The 27,093-nt window shown below is 37.5% G+C and overlaps 2 protein-coding genes across 2 annotated transcripts; one reads left to right on the top strand and one right to left on the bottom strand.

The window, feature by feature from the left end:
- On the top strand, positions 1 to 26,022 carry LOC121413289 (5'-nucleotidase domain-containing protein 1-like). The gene is made up of 4 exons (XM_041606059.1): positions 1 to 212; positions 5,659 to 5,750; positions 9,684 to 9,865; positions 25,429 to 26,022. Exons 1-4 carry the CDS (start codon positions 36 to 38, stop codon positions 25,446 to 25,448), a joined length of 471 nt encoding a protein of 156 aa, XP_041461993.1. The 5' UTR covers positions 1 to 35; the 3' UTR covers positions 25,449 to 26,022.
- Positions 21,251 to 22,953, bottom strand: LOC121413288. Its single transcript, XM_041606058.1, has 2 exons — positions 22,861 to 22,953; positions 21,251 to 22,415 (listed from the first exon to the last, which is right to left on the bottom strand). The coding sequence occupies exon 2, from the start codon at positions 22,371 to 22,373 to the stop codon at positions 21,453 to 21,455; it is 921 nt and encodes a 306-aa protein (XP_041461992.1). The 5' UTR covers positions 22,374 to 22,415; positions 22,861 to 22,953; the 3' UTR covers positions 21,251 to 21,452.
- Positions 26,023 to 27,093: the final 1,071 nt, after the last annotated feature.

Genomic DNA, 27,093 nt, shown 5'->3' on the forward strand with positions numbered 1-27,093 from the left:
TTAAAGCAAACGTGTACGTCCATGCATATCGGTATATGGCACCTGTCCGCTCCCGCAGTGTATTGAACGTCGCTCTCTATTTTTTAGGACATTCTTCTGTCAAAATGTCTTCTTTCTCGCGACCAGCTAAATTGTCATTCAATGATTTTGATGCAGTCGGTGTAGATTTAGATCATACTCTGTGTAAATACAAGTTGGATAACACGTTTCCGGTAAGTAGAACTAATTTTCGTTGAGCAGTGCCAAACAAACTGCACTGCACCGCCGCAGCTGCAGACAACCAGGCCCAGGCCCCAGGTAGGCCTACTACTACTAGTACCACTTGTTCACTGCTACCATCTGGCCTGTGGAGAATCTACAGGTAGGACTATGGTATGCCAATGCTGTTATAGAGCACCCACTTTAAAAAATCATTAAAATATCACTTTTGTGACCAAAATTACTAATTTCAATACAGTTTTAATTTATTTATCATTAGTAATGTGGGAATAATTTTTGTATTCACCAGAGCGCTCAAAAACTTGAATTTTGGGCATATTTTTATGTACGCCCTCTATTGGTGGAAAGTAATATGGCAAGAAAATTTTCATTTTTTGATTTTTTGGCCTCCGCCGGGGGAGCTCTGCGGCCGCTTTTCACCAAAATTCGACTCATTCATCAGAGCGGCGTTTCGAAAAATATGCAAAGCTTTGGAGCGGATTTCCATTCTTTTTTCTCGATAAGAAGAAAATGCGGCAATCCTGTATTTTAGGGGTCTAAGTTATTTTAGGTTGCTAACTTCAGGCAACAGCTCCACGACCGCTGTTAACGGTAGTTCACTAGTGTGTACGTACGTATGTGCCGGGTATGGCGGGCCGTTAATGCCATTATTTACAGCTAGATCTACACGCCTATGTAGTAGGATGGGGGGTCGGGTGTCCAGACACTTTATCTTTTTGAAGCCTTCTTTTTTGTCTGTGGATTACACTAAAAATATGAATTCATTACTTGTAATCATTGGTAATCATCTTCTATTTTGTTCTTTACAATATTTCCTAACATTTTGTACTAAAAGTAAAAATTGATGAAACTTTGCTTGTAAATTTTTCCAAAATCCAAATGACTTTCTAAAATTGATCGTCCGGACACACAACCCGTCCGGACACACAACAACTGGGTATACTAGTAGATTCTAAATTTACCAGTGGGGTATCATGCGATATATAGGGGGGGGGGTGGTATAGAAATAGAATAACAGTATACCTAAAGCGTTGGGGTGTCACGTGACCCGGGACGAGTCATGGCCGGGCCGGGGGGGGGGGGGTATGCAATGAAGAAATATTATGCCAAGCTCCGTGGTTTAGGTATACCGCTGTAGTGTGGCGAGAGCGGTAAAGGGCGTGGTTCTAAGAACTTACAGAGACAACCCCACTCAGTGATTGCCTGTGATGAACTGCCCTGGGCTGAGTTACTTTAAACCTCAGGGGTTTATTAGGCATAAAATATTAACATGCATGATTTATATATAACAAAGGACGAAAATGAATATTCAAATATCAAAGATCGCAAATACATGTAGAAGAAATACATGAATATACATGGAATGACTAGCTGCTAATGAATATTAATGAACTTAAGTCAGAGGGAGAGAACCAATCAGAGAATAAGAACTAATAGCAAGAGTAAAGTATGAGTGAACATGAGCATGAACAAAAGAAATGGATGGAAGAGTGAATCTGGTACATGTATGTTGAAAGGAATGTAAAGAAGGTGATGGAAGAAAGGATGGAATTTTGATGACTAAAGGGGTATCTCACTGGGCTTGAAACTAGTTCGCGACTAGTTCGCGACTACAAATTTTGCTAGTTGCAGAGACGTCTCCGCGACATCTCTGAGACGTCTCATGAAAATTACAGAGTCTCCGAGGAGTCGCAAGAAGATTAAACATGTTTAATATTTTTGGAGACTGTTTCTAGTCTCCGTGACGTCTCCGAGAAGTCTCCATCAGTTGCTGCGACGTCTCATAGACTAATGATATCCGCGACTGCTGAGACTTCGCCGCGATGTCTCCGCGATGTCTCCGCGATGTCTCGGAGACGTCTCAGAGACATCGCGAAGACCTACTGGAGACCCCAAAAAATTATAATACATTGCGGAGACGTCTCCGCGACACTTCTTCACACTGTTTGACCCACTTCAGAAACCACGTGACTGAACGCGTGCTGATATCCCTCCTCCTGCTCCAAGTCAGGTGTATGATCTTTCAAACGTTCCATCGAGACGTCTCCTTGATGAGAGCGCAAGCCATTTTTGTCTCCGAGACGTCTCCGCGACTGCAGCGACTGATAAGTTGGAGACTGTCGCGGCGACGTCTCCGTTGGTGAGATAGGGCCTTTACAGAGAAGAGAGGATGATCAAGAATAATGAAGAACACATCTATTAAAGTAACATAACTATTCCAACTTAAAACCCTGTTCACACGACAGCTCTACACGGCTATACCACCCCCCTGGCCCCTATAGATATCGCATGATGCCCCATTGGTATTACAACTTTACATCTACTACATAGGCATGTAGCTGTATAGGCCTACTAATAGTCCTATAATAATGGCATTAACGGCCCGCCATACCCGGCACGTACGTGTATGCACTACTGAACTACCGTTAACAGCGGTCGTGGAGCTGTTGCCTGAGGCTGAAGTTAGCAACCTAAAATAATTTAGACCCCTAAAATACAGGATTGCCGAAAATGCTATGCCTTGGAGCGGCTTTCTTTGTTCTTTTTCTCAACAAGGCAAAAATGCTATGCCTTGGAACGGAAATTTGAGTGTGAAAATGGGGGTCCCCTCCGTGGCACATACCCACTATGCATTATATACTGAGTGCCCACCCCGGGCCCAGGGCACTCACACGTGACGTATTGCGAGGTTTGCTCACACATATTGCGAGGTTAGTATGTTATCACTCACACGTATTGTGTGGTTAGTATGTTATATGAACCTTGCACCACGTACATACATGTTTACAGTATGGATTTTAGAGTTGTCAGGTATTTTTTAAACTAGATTTTATTTATTCATTGTATGCGCAATTTCAATGACTGTTTGATAAAATAGAGACAGGGCAAGTCCAAGAAAAGGTCACCCTGTAAGGCAAAATTTAATCTTTAATTTAAGAAGTTATCTTTGGTGGGGTAAGAAAGCCCAAATGTGGAATTTTAAAATTTCATAAAGAAAAATTTGATAGTATGCATATTTATGCTAATTTGGGGCACCTAATTTGCATAATCAGTAAAATGGGCGTTACGTATGGGACAATTATAAAAATTCATAGAAAATGAAAACAAAACTTCTGAGATTCAGTCATAGGTGGGACATGGACCCCCTTACATCTTATTACTTTTGGCAGAAAAAAAGTGGTGTCATCTAATTAATTATGCAAATTAGGTCTTGTCCAAGGATGGAATGTCCCATACGTAACATTTTGAGGATGTTTTTTTAAGTTATTTCTCATAATACAATACTTGTATTGTTGCATCTCTGGGAAGTTCTAATTTATTAAGTATGAAAATGTTATACCACAAAAAGTTTCAAAAATGGAGTTTACTTTTTAATTAAAAGTTAATTAAAAAATTGTTACGTATGGGACAACATGTTACGTATGGGACATTTACAAACAATGTCAATGGGGAGATTTGTGTACAAAGTGAATGGAGAAAAACAAATTTGTAGAGTGCTCTAAAAACTGATTATTTACCTTTTCTTTAGTTTTTAAACACTGATTTGTTATGAATACTGATTAATGAATACAAATGAAGCCCAAAAAAATGTGAAAATGGAAAAATATGAAAAAATAAAAACAATAGAAATACATAAGAAATTCATAAAACCATGAAAAACAAGGAATAAAAAGGTTGAAATGGCTAATTTCCCCTTCAGTGATATCAAATATGTCTCAGTAGAACATTTAAAAAGAAAGAAACTCTTTTGTTATTTCCATATTTTAAATTATTTCAATTTTTTGAATTATGGGGAAAATTGTGTACGTTCTCTATGGGGACAAAATGTCCCATACGTAACTGTCCCATACGTAACATGTCATTAATTTGTTTAATTAGAGTCTGTAATTAGAGGGATTTGGCTTATGACATGAAACTTGCCATAAATATACTATAGTATTGAGACTTCTATCACACTAAGTTTCAAGTTGTCAAGTGAAATACTTTCAGAGAATTCTCAACTTGAAACTAATGTATTAAAAATTGTCTTTTCTCTGCGTCCCATACGTAACGGCGCATCTTTTCGCTCTAAAAGGTCAAGATCAAGGTCATATGTCACAATTTTTTGCATGATTATTCTTCTCCTAGATGTCTACCATCATGAGGGTATTCAATCTAATCAAAGTCATTTAACACTATTTTTCAGGTCATTAAAGCCTCTGAAATGTCCCATACGTAACACGCGCGAATTCTTGGACTTGCCCGACACCAAATAAATGGCCATGCGTTTTGAGTTGGGCCCATTTCCGTTATGTAACTCAAAGTTTCCTCCAAAATCTCATTGTTTCATACAATTGCATTTTTTCTTATGTTTCACATCCTATACCCAGAAAGGAAATCATCTGAGGAATTCAAAAATGCAATCAGAAAAGGCATAGGGCAATGTCATAAAAAGTTCAAGGTCAAAATATGTGGAAAACTGAAAAAATATACTTCCCAATTAATCTGAGAATCAGATAAACTTTACACCATATCGTAATTGAAATTACAAATAATGATTTGACGAGTTTGAATGATCAATAAGCTTTACACCCTTATCTGCGGATCCCAAATTGGCAAATTAGCTAATGAGAATTAAATGGAAAAGCGATGATTAATTCTCGATAGCTATTTTGCCAATGTCAGAAGTTTAAAGTAGTCAATAGGATACCCAGGTGTTAAATGGGTATCCGGTAGGATGTGAAAGCCTATATGTAGTATGCTTAGCAATTGAGTCTTGGAACTCTTGTTGGAATGCTCCCCAGGGAGTAGAGAAGGTGCATACATTGTATGCGGGCATGCAAGGATCCGATGACCGGGGTAATAATATGTCTGTAAAGCACTTAGAGACGTCGTTCCGATGTATTAAGCGCTATAATGCGGAATATTATTATTATTGTTATTAAACACTTTTTTAAAAATTCACCTTTTTTCAATGTAAAGCAAAGGTAAGTACATGCATATCATGCAATGAAACTAAGTCCAGGTTAATAATGGTTTCTGACCTGATTGAAATGAAAGTTGATGATCTGCTTATCAACACAATGTTTCATTTTCTTTATCACCACAGACAATGTTGTTTGATTTTTTAGGTATCTTCAGAGACATATTAACAGCACCCAAATTTTTAAACATGGCAGGGTTATAACTGTCGATGAGTCCTTCTCCTCCACAGTTGAAGTAGTCTGCTGGGCAAACCCTTCACTCAAAATAAGGGTCTGAATGTGCAGCCTACTCATGCCTTGTATACTGAAGGCCTGTATTGGAACAGCAAGTTTTGTATGTGCTAGTCTTTGCGTGGAGGCACACTTGTTGATCAAAGTTCCAATGAGGGTCTGTCCCTGCAGACTACAATTGAAGTAGAATGTGACTTTCCTGTAGATGATTGACAACATGCTTACTTTGATTTTCTCTTTGCAGTTGATTTATAAGAGTCTAGCTGAGGCAGTTGTTAGCAGGAAAGGGTACAGTGCAGAGCTTCTTGAGCCTTTTGATAAAGACAAAGACTTTTGGTAAGTGATGACAGTGGAAAAAATGGACTCGGGGCATGCTCACCCCTGGAAATGATGCAAAGAGCATGGGAAAACTACATGGAAAAAAAACCCCTAGGGTTTTTAATGGAAACTGACATTTGATGGAAAGAAAATGGGCTGATAAGCTAAGGAAAAGTATCCCACTGAAGAAAATTGATTTGTTCTCCCTGCGACAAGAAATGTTTTGATGTCTGGTTTTTCTAAAAGATCATACTTGGTCTTCCTCTAAAAATTTTCATTGTTTCAAACAAGGTTCCATTACATGTGTATACTACTTGTGGGCTCTGGATAATAAAGTCAATATGTGTCAATCTTGCCTTAAGACTTTCACTAGAAATACATGTATGTAGTTCCCTTTGGCACTGGGACTATTTGATTTTATTTTTAGCCTCAATATCATTAGAGACATGCTCCAATCTTTAAACCCTGAATTAGTCTGAAAAATTAAGTTGAATCTGTGAGCCACTGCTTTACACCTACATGTACATGTACATGAAATATAACAACACAGCTTGCCAATTGGAAATGGTTCTAAGTTGTCACCTGACCCTCTCCACCACTCTTTCCAGTTTGGAGCTAGTGTTATTCTTCATGCTTTCCATATATCTGACTGATCTCTCATCAAGAAGACGTTCCACCACCTGGCACATCATTGATGGATGCAGGAGATGGTCCTTCGGGATGCTTTCCACCCTCCATTGCTTCTTCCAGTCAAAGAATTGGTTGTAGAGATCATCATGTTGGTCTAAATATTGAATTGTTTGCCTGTTTCTTCAGATTAGGGAACTATTGGACATGAATAAAAGAGCCCGGAGGTAGGACAAGATCACAGTCCTTCTTTGGTGGACCATAAACAACTGGCACAAGATTGTTCTGGAGTTCATCCCAGGCCTTTATGATGTAGTTATTGCAATCTTCCAGAGCAAGATAGAATTCGTATTGTCTAAGATTGTCCTTGCAGTTCAATGTTGTATTGCATTCTGAGATTCCTACACATGGATTAAAGATATCAATAGCGATGTGTTCAGCAAGTTCCTGGACAAATTTCAGTCGTTCCCACTTGGTGGATTTGTTGGTGCATTCCTGTCCTTCTGCTGTGTCCAATTCGTTGCAACCCTTGACTTTTCCTTGATCTTTGTCACCTTCCTAAAATCTCCAAAGAGATTCCCCTCATGTCTCCTGTAAGACATGGTATAGTCATACATTGTAGGTGTTATTATGGTACTTGATAGATGGTGTGATGTTTCTTTGGGTGGTGGCTGGGCTCTGAGCAGAAAAGAAGATCCACTTTTGCCCGAGCTTCTTTAGTCTTTGCATCTCTTCCCAGAGGAGAGATAATGAAGAAGGACTGCATCACTTGTTGCCATGGTCTCAAAGCTGGTATCCTCTGTAAGTTGAAGACTGCAAGGTAGACCTGGACATGGGAAGTCTGTTCTTCTATTTCTTGATGTCCTGTTTTGTCTGGTTGAAGTTATCTTTCCATATATTTGGACTTGCTTGAAACAGGGCTCAGATTGCAACTCAACAGCTACTGCTATACATGTACCTATTTCATGTAATGTTGTTTTGGTGTTTACTGTGATGCTTTGCTGCCATTAATTCCTTATTTATCAAAAGTGCCTATATTTTTATGCTGGTTTGAGTTGTCTGGTGCGCTGTTGGGTTTCTTGTAATATTTCCCCTGTATTAATATTGTTTTGTCTTTCCTTGGTAGAGTCAATACCGAGTCATGCCAAGAGAAGTAAAATATGAACAGCCATGCTTGACAAAGCCCCATCCATCTTGGTGTCCTTGCCATTCCGCTCTCTGTAAATCAGAAATTTTGGAAATAATCTGTATTAGGGATTGTGATTGTGAAGGGTGCATCCAATCTGATTAGGAACTTTCAGGAAGGCATTATATGAATTATGGGAAAGAGGATGTTTTGTTAATAGCTCAGAGCAGATTTTTAATTTTTTAAAACTTATTTTTTTTAAAATCTGAATGTATTGGCCTCTTCCCCTTTCAAAAACTTCCCATCACCTTTATACTGCACTTCAAAGTTCAAACACCAATTATTACACCAATGGAATTTTGAAATGCAGCAGTCTAATTGGGATTTGTGATCTTATATATATTTTTTTCTTATTTGTAATAAATTTGTCAATGTTTACCAAATTATACACTTTATAAGTCATTAAAAATGCCTTTTTAATTTGAATGAATGACTTTAAAAGTAGTCTTATTCCTAAAGCTGGAGAAATATAAATCTTTGATCTATTCAGTCTTATTTGCATGTGGTGTGTTGTATTATGAATTAGAATGCACATGGAATACATTGAGACAAATTTGCTTAACTACATGTATGCACTCTAGATCTGTGCATACTTCATATTTTAAATGAATTTAAAACAAACTTACTCTGAATGACTTTGCATTCTGCAGTCATACATGGGCAAGCAGAAGTTCACTCTTGAAGTAATTATTCATTATTTCTGATCAATGTTCACTCATCCAAGTTTTGTGGCTTTCATCAAGGATTGTGTTGTATTAAGAAGAAAATTTCTGTAATAAAGAACTGTATCTTTCAATTGTTTGATATTTACCCAGTTCTACATGACTAAGTCTGTAATGAACTCACATACAAAGTTGGACTTTGTTGTTATGATTGGATTATCAATGAAAAATTCATGGTTGAGAAGATTGTGAAGTTGACAGAAAGTTGAAAACAGTAACAACCAGCGTGGGAAGATGTGTGTCAGTGCATTCTGACTGGAAGGTCATTCACACACTCTTCCAATTGAGTTTTATCATTTTTACTTTGTATTTTACCACTAGCATAGCGTCACCGAAGTGATAATGTCACAAATACCCATCCACTTCAGTGTGTACTTTCTATGTAGAAATTTGTTAATGAGAATTTTCAAGTATTTTTTATTATAAACTGAAAGTTTGAAAATAAAGTGAATTAAAAGAAGAAGATTTTGAAGTAGAAAGGATTTATATAAAATCTTGTTTATTGTTTTCATTGAATAAAGGGGAAGAAGAGGGGAGGTGGTGTGAGTCCAAGGGGGCTGTGTCATACAGCTGTTTGTAAGGTAAGAGCCACTGTACAAAGACTGATGAACCTTTCTTACACACTTAAAGGGGAAGTTCACCCTGACAAAAAGTTCATTGTAAAAATAGCAGAAAAAATAATAAAATATATTGCCGAAGGTTTGAGAAAAATTCATCAAATAATTAAAAAGTTATTAGAATTTCTATTGTGACGTCATATGCGAGCAGCATTCCTACATAGCAAATGGTAAAAAATCAATGAAATGTCATTTTCTCAGGAAATTGAAAATGGTTTTCACTTAACCTTTTGTATATCAATAGACAAATCATTTCACACCCGATCATGAATAGAAAACAAAATTAAGTCATCAGGAACCATAAAAAATTTGAAATTCATGCATTTTATATTACATAACAAATGGGGCAGCTGCTCGTTTTATGATGTCACAAATCCAAAACTTTGAACTCTAATAACTTTCTTACTCTTTGACGGATTTCCCTCAAACCTTCACCAATATTTTTTTACTATTTTTTCTGCTATTTTTACAACAAAGTTTTCTTCAGGGTGAACTTCCCCTTTAAAGTCGCTCTTAACTTACGAACAGCTTTATGAATCACCCACCAGGCCTGTATTTAACTTGATCAGACATACAATGTAAATACCACTTTAGGGACCATATTATTTTTGTACAATCTAAAATCTATTGTCTAATATGAATGGATTCGTGCCCATGAGAGCAGAAGGAGGGGGGGGGGGGGGGGCGCGGGGGGTTGGGGGTGGATGGAGAGAGAATTTATGTGGATTTTTGTTAAAGAGGTTAAATCTTTCAATAGATATTTAATGTTAGCTTGTTATGTCTGTCCATTTCAATCCAGCACAAAGGGTCTGGTCTTTGATGCCAAGAAGGGGAATTTCCTGAAGCTGTCTAGAGAAGGCGACATACTGAGGGCAAGCCATGGGACCACACCTCTGAGCCAGGCGGAAGTGTGCGAGATCTACGGTAGTCAAGCAAGATGGGAACACTTTGACTTCTTGAAAGATACCCTCAAACAAACAGGTAGGAAGAGGATAAGTATAGACCTGTCCATCACCACATCTTTTGTATCTGTATTGTATTGTATAAAGAAGCATCCATTGTCCATGGGGTCACCAGGGGGTCATTTCGTACAAAAAATACAACTATTCATAACTTTAACATCATTCTACCATGGTAATCTTGATTGTGATGGGCTGCTGAGACCTGTTACCATCTATGATGGTAGTTATTATCATGGCACATTTACAGTATCAAAAAGATGACAGAATAGCTGGGATCCTTGTTCCTGACTTTAGGAACAGATGGCAACACATCCGTACATTTTTGTCTCGCCTGCATGTATAGCTAGCGAAAATAAAGGTGCTGCTTTTCCCATGGTGTCTATGGAATATGGAGTACAAGTATATGGACCTAGTTCATGAAACTTGGACATACATGTAAGGTAATTAAGTATTACTGAACATCCTGCGTGAGTTTCAGGTCACATTAACAAGGTCAAAGGTCATTTAGGGTCAAGGAAAACCATGTTTGGGGAATCAATTTTAAAATCTTAACCAAGGTTAAGTTTTTGAAATGTCATCATAACTTTAATCTAGTTCATGAATTGACATAAGAGCAATAAAATATTCCTGAACCTCCTAGGTGTGAACTTCAGGTCAAATGGTCAAGGTCAAAAGTCACAAGGTCATTGAATTTTGTCCGTGTTGGGAGGTATTTGTTAAATTGGCATCATAACTTAGGAAGATTATGGATCTACACAATCAAACATAGACATAAGGGTTGTATGTTTTACACACGTCTCAGGTCACATGATTATGGTCAAAGGTCATGTTGGGTCAATGGACATAGTATTTTATCATCTGTGAGTGTTTTCTTATGTAAATAAGTATTCAAATTAGTTGTTTTCAAAGTCAGCACTGTTGCTATATCGAATTGTGTAATGTAAGCGAGACTGCCAGAGGCGTTCTACTTGTTTATGTAATTCTATTCACGTTCTTTCAATATTGTATTTCTTTTGTTGCTGTAACGATTGTTTTTGAAAGAAAGAATTAAAGGATTTAGACTTGGAAGTCTTCCTGTTGAGGAACCGTTTGCAGGTTTTCATTCAGCGACATATTTTAGCAACACTACAATTATGAAGATATTGTTTGCTGTCATCCATGGGATATGCTAGTTTTCTAGGTCTTTACAAGTAGAGCTATTTAGTCTAGAATGATAGTGCCTGTATACTGTACAATAATAGCTTCTTGATTTTTCCCACAAACTGTAGATTCTACTATACAGTGCATTCCACATTCCACAAATAAGGGAACCCTTTTTCAGAGATACATTTCACAATTATTAAACTTTATTTTACCATGAATTTGATACTTATGGTAAGAGTTGAACCTGGTCTTTAATTTGAGACCAACAGCTTAGGAAATCATTCACGCATGGCAGATAATAAAGAATAAATATTGAGGCCTATTATAAACGATTTGCGAAGAAACTTACATGTGAATCTGAATCCACTCTCTTTTCAGGGACCAGTGAGAGAAACTTTATAGCAAAGAATACAAAAGGAATGCTAATGAGCCAATCGTCAAATAAGCACGGTTGTCGTATCATGAACCAATCTTGTCCAATTTTTCTGCGAAATTTGATTTTGACTACAAAATTTCAAACTCTCATGCTCATTAATGTGTGAAGTGTTATTAGGTATCATTAGGTATCAAAATTTAGAAGAATAATTGAATTGTATGTTGATGTAAATGAAATATCATAATTAGTTTGCCTAAAATATAGAAAAATGATGGAATCCCAGTTTCTTTTTTACTGTGATGCACTGTATAGGGTAAAAACAGATTTATCCCTGTGTATGTAATGTTTTGTCCTTCGCCTCAAATCGGGAAATTCATGATTGTACCGTTTCATGATAAGTATCAGGGAGTAGCATCAATTTTGGTTTAATGCTTGGTGCAAATTCACAAAAATAAATCTGCCTCATGACATACAGCTTCTTCACAATTACCGTAGACTTTATGATGTCAGATGTTTATCAATGTGTTCATTGATCTTATCTTGTTTGCTGCCATCTGTTGGGTATGCATCATCATCATAATGCAGTTGAGTGCAATAACTTAAAAAAAAGAAGCAAATGATCCTTTATAAATGGGGAATCAGGGGGCCGTTGCAGAAAGAGTTGCAGTCAATCGAAACTCTCAATATCTTGCGCAACTTGATTTTCAACCAAACAAAAGCGCGCTTTTGGGACTTGTGATTGATTTTTTGCCTTGCGTGTAAATGCAACTCTTTCTGCAACGGACCCCAGTACTGTCAAAGTTCACTCATGTACAGTTAATTTTAACACACTGCTATAAAGAAGTAGAACAAAGGTTTGTAAATGACCACAAGCATTGATTTAGTGAAACAAAAGAAGGAAATTTTGGAATTATTTCCTTTTTTCTTTTTCACTTCTTCAATTCCTTTGTTCTATTGTAAATTCTTTCTATCTTTCTTTTTTTCTTTCTTTCTTCCTTTCTTCCTTTCTTTCTTTCTTTCTTTCTTTCTTTCTTTCTTTCTTTCTCTCTTTCTTTCTTTCTTTCTTTCTTTCTTTCTCTCTTTCTTTCTTTTCTTCCTCCCTTCCTTCCTTCCTGTGGTGGTGAATTCCACAGGGCTGGTCCGGCATGAGCAAAGGCTCGATCGCCCCAGGATTTATAGAGTGGAATATTTGCACTCTATTGTCTTTATAGTGGGCTGCCTTTACAGTGAAGCTAGTCTACAGCCTGCACAGACCCTGATTGAAATTTGATCAACAAGTGGGTCTCCATGCAAAGACTACCACATATATGCTTGCTGTTTCAATTCACACTTTTAAGGATTTTATTTTTACTTCTTCGATTCTTTCTTTCTTCCTTTCTTTCTTTCTTTCTTTCTTTCTTTCTCTCTTTCTTTCTTTCTTTCTTTCTTTCTTTCTTTCTTTTTCTTTCTTTCTCTCTCTCTCTCTCTCTCTTTCTTTCTTTCCTTCCTTCCTTCCTTTCTTCCTTTAGTAGTGAATTCCACAGGGCTGGTCCGGCATGAGCAAAGGCTCGATCGCCCCAGGATTTATAGAGAGTTGAATATAGAGGCTAGATTTTTGCACTCTATTGTCTTTATAGTGGGCTGCCTTTACAGTGAAGCTAGTCTGCAGCCTGCACAGACCCTGATTAAAATTTGATCAACAAGTGGGTCTCCATGCAAAGACTACCACATATATGCTTGCTGTTTCAATTCACACAAGTTTTTTATTTTTCGCTTATTCAATTCCTTCGTTTAATTGTTCTTTCTTTCTTTTTTTTCTTTCTTTCTTTCTTTCTTTCCTTCCTGCCTTCCTTCCTTCCTTCCGTCCTTCCTTTCTTCCTTCCTTTGGTAGTGAATTCCACAGGGCTGGTCCGGCATGAGCAAAGGCTCGATCGCCCCAGGATTTATAGAGTGGAATATTTGCACTCTATTGTCTTTATAGTGGGCTGCCTTTACAGTGAAGCTAGTCTACAGCCTGCACAGACCCTGATTGAAATTTGATCAACAAGTGGGTCTCCATGCAAAGACTACCACATATATGCTTGCTGTTTCAATTCACACTTTTAAGGATTTTATTTTTACTTCTTCGATTCTTTCTTTCTGTTTTTCTGTTTTTCTTTCTTTCTTTCTTTCTTTCTTTCTTTCTCTCTCTCTCTCTCTTTCTTTCTTTCCTTCCTTCCTTCCTTCCTTTCTTCCTTTAGTAGTGAATTCCACAGGGCTGGTCCGGCATGAGCAAAGGCTCGATCGCCCCAGGATTTATAGAGAGTTGAATATAGAGGCTAGATTTTTGCACTCTATTGTCTTTATAGTGGGCTGCCTTTACAGTGAAGCTAGTCTGCAGCCTGCACAGACCCTGATTAAAATTTGATCAACAAGTGGGTCTCCATGCAAAGACTACCACATATATGCTTGCTGTTTCAATTCACACTTTTAAGGATTTTATTTTTACTTCTTCGATTCTTTCTTTCTGTTTTTCTGTTTTTCTTTCTTTTTCTTTCTTTCTTTCTTTCTTTCTTTCTTTCTTTCCTTCCTTCCTTCCTTCCTTCCTTCCTTCCTTCCTTCCTTCCTTCCTTCCTTCCTTCCTTCTTTCCTTCTTTCTTTCTTTCTTTCTCTCTTTCTTTCTTTCTTTCTTTCTCTCTTTCTTTCTTTTCTTCCTCCCTTCCTTCCTTCCTGTGGTGGTGAATTCCACAGGGCTGGTCCGGCATGAGCAAAGGCTCGATCGCCCCAGGATTTATAGAGTGGAATATTTCACTGTTGTAACCCGCTAGTGAAAACCCGAACCGTACCGTCCCGTATAATCCAATAATTTGCAAGCGGGACCCGCTGACCCGTCGGGTTTTAACCCGCAAGTCAATTTATCTTTGAAAAATGAAAAACATTATTTCTGCAATCCCCACACTATACAGGCTCAAATCAGGAAAATATATGTCTACTACTACCTAGCCTAGAGTGAATTTACTTACAAATTGTAAATTCGCCTTTTATTCCGGAGAGAAAATGTTTTTTGGGTGACTTTGTACCACGAAATGGGTCCGCTCTGATCTCGAAATTGAAAGCATTACGCAATTAACGCCTCGGATCGGAGCTAGCGAGCCGCAGCTAGCTAGTAGCCCAGGCTGCCCAGCAAGGATCGGCAGACGGCAATGTTGTTTTTCAGTCCAGGTCGGTCGACAATGCGACTCACAACAATCATAATTACAATATTCAATTCCATGGGACCTCGTCTATAAAGTAATCAAAATTGCAATAAATACCTGGATAATGATACAGTCAATTTTTTCTTCTCGTTTATCTCTATATTATTTCCTTCTGTTTTTGTATTTCATTCGATAATATGGCCGCTAAAACTCGATGTTCAGTTTCCCGTCGCCCGCGTTATGAAATTTGGCGCGCGTTTGAAAATCAAATTCTGAAAATAAACTATTTGGATATCTAGATTCAAAACTGATTTAAAACATTAATATAAGCTTTTCAGTAAGACAATTACTTGTATATCTTGTAAATACCTGCAAATCTTTTCTTTCTTTTTTTGTGAATGGAATGACGCTGCATGCTCAACCATAACTCGAGTGATGTTCGTGCAGGCTCCACTCAACAACCGTAGAAGTGGTGGAGCCTGCACGAACATCGCTCGAGGTATGGTTGAGCTACCTCAATAAATCCCAAAGTCTAGTAAACTCGCGTTGGTGAGTTATCATACGGCCTAGTACTCATCCAAAATAACTTATCTTATTTGCTAATTATAACTTAAAAATCATTTGTTTTATTTTTCCAGGGGATGAGTTAAATATCAGACAAAAAATCATCAAAGCTCAATCTGTTACAGGGCCGACGGGAGACTCACCCACGTACGCATTGGCGCTTGTGCTAGCTAGTCTGAGCTCTGTCTCTCTGCCAGAGCTCTGGGGGACAATTCGCTCTGTAAAGGCCTCAATGATGGTGATTTTCTGCTTCAGACAGAGTTTATATTTCGGGTATATTTTTCAAAACTGCCAATGAAGTTTGATGATTTCTTCATTGTCATGTATATTTAAGTTATTAATGAGTTCATTCTCACCAAATTTAGACTCCCCCATAGAGAAATACAATTTTCGTGGAGATCTGCGTTTTCAAAGAACTTCAGGAAAAGTAAGGGTATGTGGGCCTTTATTACATGGCCAAGTACTGGAATTAGATGGAGTAAAATTTAGATATTAAATTCATTTATATCAAGTTCAACTCACAGTCTCACCCACACAAACACACCCACATAAACACACCCACATCCAAGATTCTAGGCATGAAAAAAAACTTTAAAAATCATACAATATTAAACAAGTAATAATTAATTTAATAAGTGAACAGGTATTCCTCAAAATACAAAAACGTAGCATTTGAAAAGAGCCCCTGAAATATTGCAAAAAAAATGAAAATGGAGCCCCCCCCCAAAAATGATTAATTTTTCCCTGGCTTCAAGTTCCACAGAATAAAGTGCGTTAAAAGGTTACAAAAGGTCAAACTTTCATCTTCTGAAAAATAATGAATAATGAAATCGGTTCCTCATTATGAGCTGGTAAAAATGGGACGGGAAACTCAACATCGAGTTTCATTGGCCCATGCGGTTGCTTTTGACTGCGCTGCATGCACGCACTGGCGCTGGCCTTTGAAAGAGAGCAACTCGATGTATTTATCATGTTGAACTGTCTCAGACTCAGTCCTGTTCACTATTCACAAGACAAAAATACGCCGGCATTTTTAAAAGGAAATATCTACGTCTCTAAAAGAATCTACCACGTAAGAAGCACATGATCTTAACTCAATTTTCACTGTGAATGTTTTTATTATGCGTCGTTTATTCTCCCTTTTTTTCGCATGACGGTCTGCGGGTTTGAGAATGAACTCGGCCCGGCCCGCAACCCGCGATCGGAGGCATACCGGCAGGTTAACCCGTACCGCAACGGGTGCGGGTTACAACATTAGAATATTTGCACTCTATTGTCTTTATAGTGGGCTGCCTTTACAGTGAAGCTAGTCTGCAGCCTGCACAGACCCTGATTGAAATTTGATCAACAAGTGGGTCTCCATGCAAAGACTACCACATATATGCTTGCTGTTTCAATTCACACTTTTAAGGATTTTATTTTTACTTCTTAGATTCTTTCTTTCTTCCTTTCTTTCTCTCTTTCTTTCTTTCTTTCTTTCTTTCTTTCTTTCTTTCTTTCTTTCTTTCTTTTTCTTTCTTTCTTTCTTTCTTTCTTTCTTTCTTTCTTTCTTTCTTTCTTTCTTTCTTTCTTTCTTTCTTTCTTTCTTTCTTTCTTCTTTCTTCCTTCCTTCCTTCCTTCCTTCCTTCCTTCCTTTTTCTTCCTTCCTTCCTTCTTTCTTTCTCTTCTTCTCTATTTTCTTAATTTTCTTCTCTTCATTTTTTCAAAACCTCTTTACTCCTTTCCTGTATTTGAGGCGGCTTGTAAAGCAGGGAGTTTAACCCTACTACGAAATGGTTTGCACACTTTTGCCTTATTAGCTGGCTGCCTTTACAGTGAAGCTAGTCTGCAGCCTGCACAGACCCTGATTAAAATTTGATCAACAAGTGGGTCTCCATGCAAAGACTCCCACATATATGCTTGCTGTGTCAATTCACACAAGTTATACAGTGCGTATCAAAAAAAAGTTTACACTTTGAAAAAGCCCTGAGAATTAAAAAGTATACAACGTGTGGATAATTTTTTCACATAAAATCTTGGGTTTGGGTCTCATCTATCCAATGAAAGTAAAAGTTTTGACAGAATATTATACTTGAGTGAGCACTGTCCATTTTTGTAAAGTTCGCAGAAATCTGTTTGCGCAGAAATGCTCGCTCTTCACGCTGTGTCAAGGGGAAATGGCGAAATCAAACTTTATCTGTGAAACATTTCTCCTACATTTCCCTTGCTCTTTAAGTCAATTGAAATAAAACGGATTCATTCAAGCATTTTGTAACACTTTTGCCACACAAATGGAAATTTCAACACCTTGAAAGCACAACCTTTACCCTTTTTGTGCCAGCTGGATCTCAGGACATTACTGAATCTGAACAAAAGTTTATATCAGACATCTCCAGCATTTTTTCACGAAGTTTTTATTATTTAAAGTAGGTTTACATTTCATTTTTCATTTAATACTTGTTTCTCCACACTTTTCCCCAAGCTTAACAATGATTAGCAAAATGAAAATCAAGCCTAAGCCATTTCATGTAAATCACAGCTCAGTGTAAAGCAAATATCGTCACGATGGCCTCGGTGTGTGGGGGAGTGGGGTGGGGCGCAATGCACTCTTCGAAGTGTTTTTGGCAAGGAAACAAGTTTGAAAAGGTAAAAGATTTCTTCGAATCAAGTTTACTAGCTAAATTCCATGTGTTCTTCATGATTAATGTCTACTTTTATTCGCATAACTATTTCAAAGTTCTGCGCAAATCATTTTTCACTAACTTTTCAAAAGTAAGTGTTGCTCACTCAAGCGGAAAGATTTATCGACAGTTATATCGTCATTTGCTTAAATGGATCTGTACCAATGTGTAAATGTGGAAAAATCTTCAAGATATCACTTATGTATAATTTTACAGGATTTTTTCTAAGTGTAAACTTTTTTTTGATACGCACTGTATAGGCTGCACATTCAGACCACCTTGAGGGACGGGTTTTCACAACAGACTACAGTGAAGCAGGGATTGAGGCTAAATTTCCCTTTGAAGTCATACTTTTATTGAACAGCATCTCCATCCCTCTCTATTGCCATGGATACCATGTTAACATTACTCCATAGCCAATTAAAAATTCAGGGTTTTGCTTGCCATTGAATGGTAAAGTTACCTGCTTTATTGTAGTGGACTAGGTTTCTTATTGGATGTCACTCGTTGATCTGATTTGATTTGAATTGAATTTATTGGCAACGGCAATGCTAAATTTGTCTTCACCATGGGTCAAATGTTTATAGTGATTTACAAACACAATTGGAATTTGGAGCATATAAACAAACCAATTACCACTATGGCTACATAACAACAGATGTATTAAAAACCCAGTTTTGAGGTGAAATAATTTGACATTAATCCTGAAATTCATTATTTTGATATTGATAAAAATTAGGAACAAATTCTCTTTCCCCTAATATGCAATTATTATCTGTGAACTTAGAGTCCGAACACAACTATTTCATGCAGTGTAACAAACCTTGCACAAAATGATTATATGATTTGTACACCTCTCTTTAAGAATGTCAAATCCAGCCCTCTGATTGGTCAAAAGTGAGGTCATGTATATGAACATGCCTGCAAAACAACAAACTAAGGTGGTTACCAAGGGCAACAGGCATACTTTATAAGTATGCTTGTGGCCTCTAGTAATGGACATACATGTAGTTAAAGTTTGCAAAATGATAGTGAATATTTTCGTGCCTTGGGACAATGCCGGAGGTTCATGATAAATTTCTGTTGCTTGCGTAGAATGTTAACAGTATTTCAGAGCCTACACCAAACGAATAGTTTCAAAATTATGTAGCCCCTTTGTTACTGATTTAGAGAGATAAAAAGTTCTGACACCTCTGAAAATAAACTTATATCTCAATTAAGTAAACTTAACATGACTCCATTTTCATTGCCAGTAATCATGTTCCTCTCTCTGATTCCCAAATGTCAATGTCAAATCAAATCACAGATATTTGTAAATCTGTCCACTATCAGTTGTGTAACATTGGTTTCATTCGAAAATATTGAACTCGTTCTGCAACAGAGAAACTTGTGCATTCACTCATCTCCTCATGTCTTGATTTTGGTAATAGTCTTCTCTTTACCTTTAATAATATATGTTCTCTGAAATTACCCGACTTCAAGAACTTCAGAATTCAGCAACTGGCATTGTTTTTCTATCAAATAAACACGATCACATCACTCCTGTTCTTAAAGACCTCCATGGGTTGCCCATAACAAAATTCTTCTTTTGGGTTATCATATCATCAATGGATCTGCACCAGATTACAAGAAATCTCTTAAACCCTTTTCATAAACCCATCCTCCAATTAGCCGCCTAAGAGTAATGCGGAAGGTTTAATAAAAATTGCGTTCAGAAACTCCGAAAATAATCTGCATTATTTTTCCGAGTGCCCGTCCTGAAAAAGGCGGATAATTGTAATGACAACTGGAAAAAAAAATCCATAATTTATTGTTCGAAACAGACATGAAATGAAATACTGCGAAACTTTGCTTTGCCCAATTGATCATGGGCCCGGCAGCCATCGTGCAGCGCCAGATCGACGGGGCTCTATCCCTTTAATTGTTGAACGCCAAACAGGGTAGCAGCAACTCCCATCTTTTAACGTCTTTTGGTCTGACGCGGCCGGAGTTTGAACCCCCGACCTCCTGGTTGTGAGACGGACGCTCTACCAACTGAGCCAACACACCGATACACCAGACACGCCCCCTCCGATGCGGTGGTGTTCAAAAAGGGTGACCTTGTGACCGCACCATGGCAATTATCTGCATTATTTGGAAATGCGTTCATAAAGACAAAATCTGGTCCCGATGCTGCATTAGCCGCATAAATGGGTTTATGAAAGGGGTATTATACACCACTTTCAACCTGTACACACACTGCGATCATCTCAATCTAGTCTCTTACATATTCCACTCTATATAAATCCGGGGGCGATCAAGCCTTTGCTCATGCCTGACCAGCCCTGTGGAATTCACTAGAACTCAAACCCTGCAACATCCAAAAATTGCATTTTTCACAACAGTTACTAGGATTGAAGATAGGCAAGTTTCTTCATTTGTAAGTTACCCTTTCTTGTACTTCTCTAGTTCTCTTTACTTTTATGTTTAACTCTCTTCAAAGCACCTGGAGCATTTGATAAAAATGGAAAAGACACTATATAAAACATTAAATATTTTCATTACCAGTAATTGCTGCTTGTTTCAATTCACTTCTATCATTTGTAAATGTTCCTATTCATATTTAAGTTGCTACATGTATGGCAGTGAGTCGGAACTTCGTGTGTGTCCATACTTCGCGGACGGTCATTATCTCAAAAAGTTTCTTTAGGATGAGTTCAGTATTCATGAAAATATTGGCAAAAGATCGGCAAATTTGTCACCGCTAGCGCCCATTTTGAAGGAATCAACAAGCATCACGATAGCACCATTTTGCAAGCAGAAATCATCAAAAATGTAAGTTAAATGTGGTACTAACCGATTCCATAGCATTTTGCCATCAATCTGATATAAATATTTCACCTTTTGAGCTTGAGTTTTTGTTCAAATCTCCACAAAAGCTTTGGTGCGCGAAGTTAGGTCACACTTTTTCTGAATGGTTTTCCAGCACAGCCCGCATTCCCCGATCGGAATAGAATTTTGAGATCAATATAATGGCGAAACCCCTTGACCAACATTTTCGTCCATGATTTTATACCCTTTTCATAAACCTATCCTCCAATTAGCCGCCTAAGAGTAATGCAGATAATTCAATAAAAATTGCGTTCATAAACTCTGAAAATATGCCGCATTATTTTAGGAGCGCCCGTCCTGTAAAAGGCGGATAATCGCCATGACAACTGGACACGCCCCCTCCAATGCGGTTGTGTTGGAAAAGGGTGACCTTGTGACCGCACCATGGCAATTATCCGCATTATTTGGAAATGCGTTCATAAACTCAAAATCTTATCCCGATGCCGCTATTATGCGGATAATAGCAGCATCAGAGTAATGCAGATAACTCTTGTCCTCCTCCAATTTTACGACCAAATTATGCTGCTTTTAGCCGCCTAATTCATTTTAATTGGGTTTATGAAAGGGGTATTAGAGTTTACTATCTTGCCGTCAGTGTGGTAACTATTTCTTGAATTGGTTTTGAATAAATTATGAATATTTTGTGAACATAATTAAGCCTGATGAATATTTTTGAAAAGTGCGCGAAGTTTGCACACCCCTTCATACATACATATATCACGAACCATGTCTCTGAATTCTAATATTGTGAAAACAATGTCTATGCAGAGCAATCCACCATAATGGCTTTTCAAGAACTTTGCAATATCGATTATTCAGAACTCTTTCAAAAGAAAATTATACTGAGGATACGGGAGTGAAGTGTCCTCTGCCTTTGCTATCAGAAACATACTTTTTCGGTTCTTTCATGTAAACCCTGAAATGGTATGTCATTCCGAATGGGTACATTATGACGAGGACAAATAGAATCCCACACATAAAACCAATAACTGCCCTGTTTTCAGTCAGCCAGCCCTCTGGGTAAAGAATGTCAGTTTCCAATGGGACATCGGTTGTTGTAGGCACCCTTGTCATGTTCCCAGGTTCATGTCTTGTTATGTTCTGCGGTGGGAGGTTGGATGTGGTAGCTTGTACTCTTTGAGGAGTGAACCATGTGAACTGATTACAGTTTCCTGATGTAAAGACAAAGGCACTGTTCTCTGTGCAGCAGCCAATGGAAGTGTCCTCAAGTGACAATCTGTACCTAGCAGCAATGGTCACAGAACCTTTGTCCTGTTGGATACCCTGTATCTTCTCACTCCCTTGGTAACAGCTTATGATCCCATCCCGAGGATACCCTGGCGTAGCATTGCAGGAGAGGGTATCATTGAGAACGGCACACTCTAGATCCGATGGTGGGAAGATCACCAGCAAGTCAATGTTCTCCTCCATGAAAGAGTCAGTTGCAGGATTGATGCGCAGGGAATATGTCCCAGCATCTGATCTATCTGCATTCTGTATGGTAAGATTGACACTGATAGTGTTCCCAGATAAGGATTCCAGAATATCCATTCTGCCTAGCTGTTCTTCAGGAAGCGCCCCTTCTACAGGAGAGCCATTGTCAAAGATGGTTACCTCATTGAAGAGGATAGTGTATACACTGGTTTCATCCATTGTCTCTTGAAACACCAAGGTGATAGAATCATCCTCATAGACCTCAGCAGAGAGGATTGATAGAGAGGCTTGTAGAACAAGTAATAGAGTATATAGCATCCTCATTTTGAAGTCTTGGTTGCTCAATCTGTTGACACTTGAACAGGACTGGAAAGAAAGGAATTATTAAAATGTCATTAAATTATTGTTATTTTTATGATTATGGGCAATTCCATAAAATGTACACATACATGTATGTGGGACCTTCATGAAATTTACTGTCTCTGATTTCTGGTTCGTTGATCTTTTAATACAGAATTGTCAATATGCACCAATTGATATTATTTGCTTTGAAAGAAATAAAATTGATACAAGTATCAAAGGGAAACTTATTTCTTTGGCTTCCTTGAATTTGCATTCAGATTTATATTTGAATACAACGGGATATTCTTACAAAACTCATTGTATAAATCACTACAAAAACAGCATCCTTGCAAAAAAAAACTGTAGGCCTATACAAAATATCTTTATATAATCCAGATCTTCAAGAAATTCTGAAAAATGATTCTCACTAATTACTGGAAGTTTATATAATTTTTGTTTAAAATCTTACCTCTTATTCACGGAGCACAATGGATGACCAAAGACACTGGCTAATGCTTAGAAGATATATCCATTGTGTTCTGCTACTGAAGTATACACATATTCTTGAACTTTGTGTTTGAATGAAACACAATCCTCTTTCTATTAGCACGAGGAGCCAGAACCCTTGTATTGAACTTTGATTTGGCTCTATTTGAGTAAAGTATAGGAAAAATATTGGATTATATTCAAAGCAGTGATGAAGTTCAGGTTTGAGGTTTCTCTGTGTACACAAAGTGCCCTTGTCTTTTTGTTTGATTGCAAAGTCTTAGCCAATCAGAGATGAGCGTGATTTTGGTTCTTCAAGAACGAATGGTATACCCGAACCCTTGTTTTTTGTCAATAGTACCAATATTATATTATTAAGATTTTGTACTTATCAAAGAGTAAAAGCTAGTGCCTTATTTATTTTGTTGGTTCATCATTTATTCTTGTTTCGTCATTTTAATCTTGGTGATCTCCTTTTTTCCAAACTTTTAAAGCCTTCTAGGGCACTTTTTCAATTTGTTGCATTCATTTTATATAATTATGGATAATCGTATTGTCTTAAACATATTGTGCAAATGTCTCATATATTATTTGTATTTTTTAACTTTTCAATCGATCATAAAGGGGGAGGGTTGGTATGCTTGTGGCAAATTCTTCTCTTTCTCGGTCCTGATGTACTCTCACATATCCTCGTGGACTCAGTTGAATATGTGTCAAAGAATAACCCTTTTGCATATTGCACCCTGCATATTGTTTTTTACCCCCCCCAAAAAAAAATAAATAGCAAATGATATGAAATATGGGCCTTTTCAAATCCAAGGGACATTAAGGCCTGGTGCCACTGGCCGACGGACAATGACATATTCATAACGGATATAGCGGAGAAGCAAAATTTGGGGTGGCTCCATCCATTTTCATAGACTCTAGACAATGGACAAAGTGGGTGAACAATGATATAATAGTGGATGGATGCTCGATGGATATAGAGCATATGAAATACGTATGCGAAGAATACACAACGAACACATAACGTTTTCCAAAGGATGGCAAGTTTCTTTTCTGTTTTACATCCTCTTTGCATCCATAAAGTGCAGTGGGACTGTGCCTTTATTATGCCTAAAAAATAACAATGTGGATGAAGAGAAAAACACATGTTTGTGGATGTTTGACACCCTAACTATGACATGCCAATATTGGTTTATTGCTGTTTGATCCAATGCACAAATTGTCCAATATAATTTGGTCTTATACCAGTTGCAATTGGTCTAAGATCTTGTCTAAACCCATTTTGTGTATAATATTGTAGTCCAAATGGATATTAGATTAATGATTACTAGACTAAATGATCTATGGACCAAATGGGTTTAGACCCCTGGGGGGCCACTTCCATTCACAAGTGGATACCATGCGCGACCATGGGGTCCCGAAAAGCACCCTAAACACGTAATTTCCACATTCTGAAAATGCACCCCTTAACAAGTATTGGCGAGTGAAACCCTACCCTTAACAAGTAATGGAAACAAAACGATACTCTTGGCAAATATTCCCTGAAATGAACCCCTAAACAAGTACAGGAATGTTTTATTGTTACGGGTCCTTCGGTCGTCGGCTTTACCTTATTTTGTTTAGTACGACCCCACCTTCTACACCTCGTGCAAATTGGACTCTTAACACGAAGTGTTGGGGCAAAAAGGACATCCTTTATAAAACATTTTAATTTTGTATTATCATCCCCGCAAATTTTACCCTAAACACCTAATTTTCGTAGCGAAATAGATACCCTTTTTTCATCATTTTTGTGTTTTTGACACCCTTATCACGTTACGTATGTTACGTGCCCTATCATGAGAAAGACATCCTTTTTACATGTTTTTTGGGTTGCGCATGGTATCCACTCGCCAATGTAAGTGGCCCCCCCCCCCCCCGGGTTTAGACCTTTTTGGTGGACAAAGTTGAAGTAAGATTATGTAGATATTTCGCTATTATTATCCAACATGGTTATTGGACTAAATGGCAATGGAGAAGGTTTGGTCATTGGATGAATCTTTGACAGATGGAATGCACAAAATGTTGGCATTGGACTGGATGGCTGTGGACCATTTGGCAATTTAATCCTGTATCATATCGCTACCAGACATTTTGCAGGTCATACCATCATACAAGTATGTAATTTAGTTGAGCTACCCCCCTTCACTTACATGTACTCATCCATTGTATTGATAATGCACCCTTTGATGTATTCATTCAATATCTCATTGACTCATTTTGTCACCCATTGTTTCATCCATTTTAATAATTCACTATTTAATCTCCTTACTTTGTCTCTTATTAACTTTTTTAACATTTATTCACATATCTCTTTTTCTCATTCACTTAAACACTCCCTCACTTACTTTTACTTTGATCTGTTTTTTACCCACTCATTCTTGTTCTATTTTTCAACATGTTTCTATTCTAATTAAATTTGCACCCCAAAACATGCCAACCCTGCACAGTAATAATTCAGACAATTACAAAAGGCCTATTGATTGTTCATTTTTATTTTATATAGATCAGGACGAAATATCCTGATCAGAGAATATATCTTGTATCACTGAAGTTCGAGGCAGCCTCAACGCACCTTTTCTGCACTGGCCCATCAGAACATGTGACAATAGTGTAGGTTTTACAGTACACATCTTTCTTTGGCAAATGTTGGTCCTGAAGAGGACTGTCACCAAAACTCAACATGTGATAGACCAGTCAGATCAAATTTGATACCTGTGGCTGGAAACGAAGAGCAGACTGTACATCTCTTTTAATAAATTAAGAGGCATTATTTACCGTGAATTTCATTGAGATACCTAGTGCATTTATTAATAGATTACAGCATACTTTATTGTCCTGTGCAAAATATTGTGCAAAAATAAAAGGCATCATAATTGTTTTTGTAAACAAGGTGGTAATAGATTTTATGTGCAATGTGGAAGGAATTATAATTTACAAACACCATAAACAGTCACCAAATGCAAACAAAAATTTACAATTCTTACGGTACGCCAAATTGTGTGCTGGAACAAGAATAACGATTGTTATGGTTTAGTAAGTGGCTGTCATGCGCCAGTTTTCTTCATTTTATGATGGCAACATCAGTCCCAAAGAAAAACTCTAAAAAGAATGATAATCAGATCTATTTTTCTAAGCCATTACAGTGATGGAAAACAAAAGATAAATAAGTGAGATATCAATGATACATATGAATCAATAAACACTTAATACACTAGACTCCACATTCAGAAGTCAATTCTCTGTAAGTCAAATAATTGCCGAGCTCGAAGCATAATTCCAGACAAAAAGTTTCAAAGTATGAGTTGTTTTTGTCAAAGTTAAATTCTGCTGAAGTTGAACAGATTTCAGCGATGCAAAGAGATTCGACTTGGTCCAAGTTAACTGTAAAAATCACAGTGTAATAGCAGAAAGAGGTACTGGACTTAGATAGATGTGCAATGAAAGACTTTTAAATGAAAGACTTCTTATTTTATTTGGAGGATGCATAGCTGTTTGAAAAGGCCTCGTGACAATTTTATATTCTTTGTCAAGCAAAGGCTGAATCAAGACTAGTGAAAAAAGAGCTCGCAAATCCTGGATGAATGGAGATCGAGGCCTTTTGGAACCTGACTTTCTAAACTTGCTATGAATTATTCATGAGAATGCCGATGCTTCATTCAGCATTCTCGATGCCTGATGATGTCATGGGACATGTATATTCTATGGTACTGGGTTAATGGATGTGAACGATACGTTTGCTGACTGGTCCCTACCTCTCAGGTAGCAGATTCAAGTCGAGATCAATAATTCAAGACAGTTACCTAAAGGCCCAGCCCCAGTCGATGGCTCGTTCACCCTTGGTTGAGAGATCTTTTTTTTTACTAGGGGCACAGCTACTGAAATATGCTCTGATGATCCCAAGGCCCTGTTGCAAGACTCTATGATTTACAATTAGGAGATGAAAATATTTTGAGATCTTTAGACTAATTATTTACATTGAATCAGAATATGCATCTATTTACTTTAACTTTACAGTATGAAAATATTTTTGTTCTTTGGCTACAGTATATGAATATCATTTTGGAAAGATGATATTTATACATATGCATTTATAAAACTGTAATAAATTGTCTCATGGCAAGCACCTACATGTATTAGTATAGAGATCACAATTATAAATTATTTGGCA

Source organism: Lytechinus variegatus, chromosome 4 (genome assembly GCF_018143015.1).
Source record: "Lytechinus variegatus isolate NC3 chromosome 4, Lvar_3.0, whole genome shotgun sequence".
Lineage (NCBI taxonomy): Eukaryota > Metazoa > Echinodermata > Echinoidea > Temnopleuroida > Toxopneustidae > Lytechinus > Lytechinus variegatus.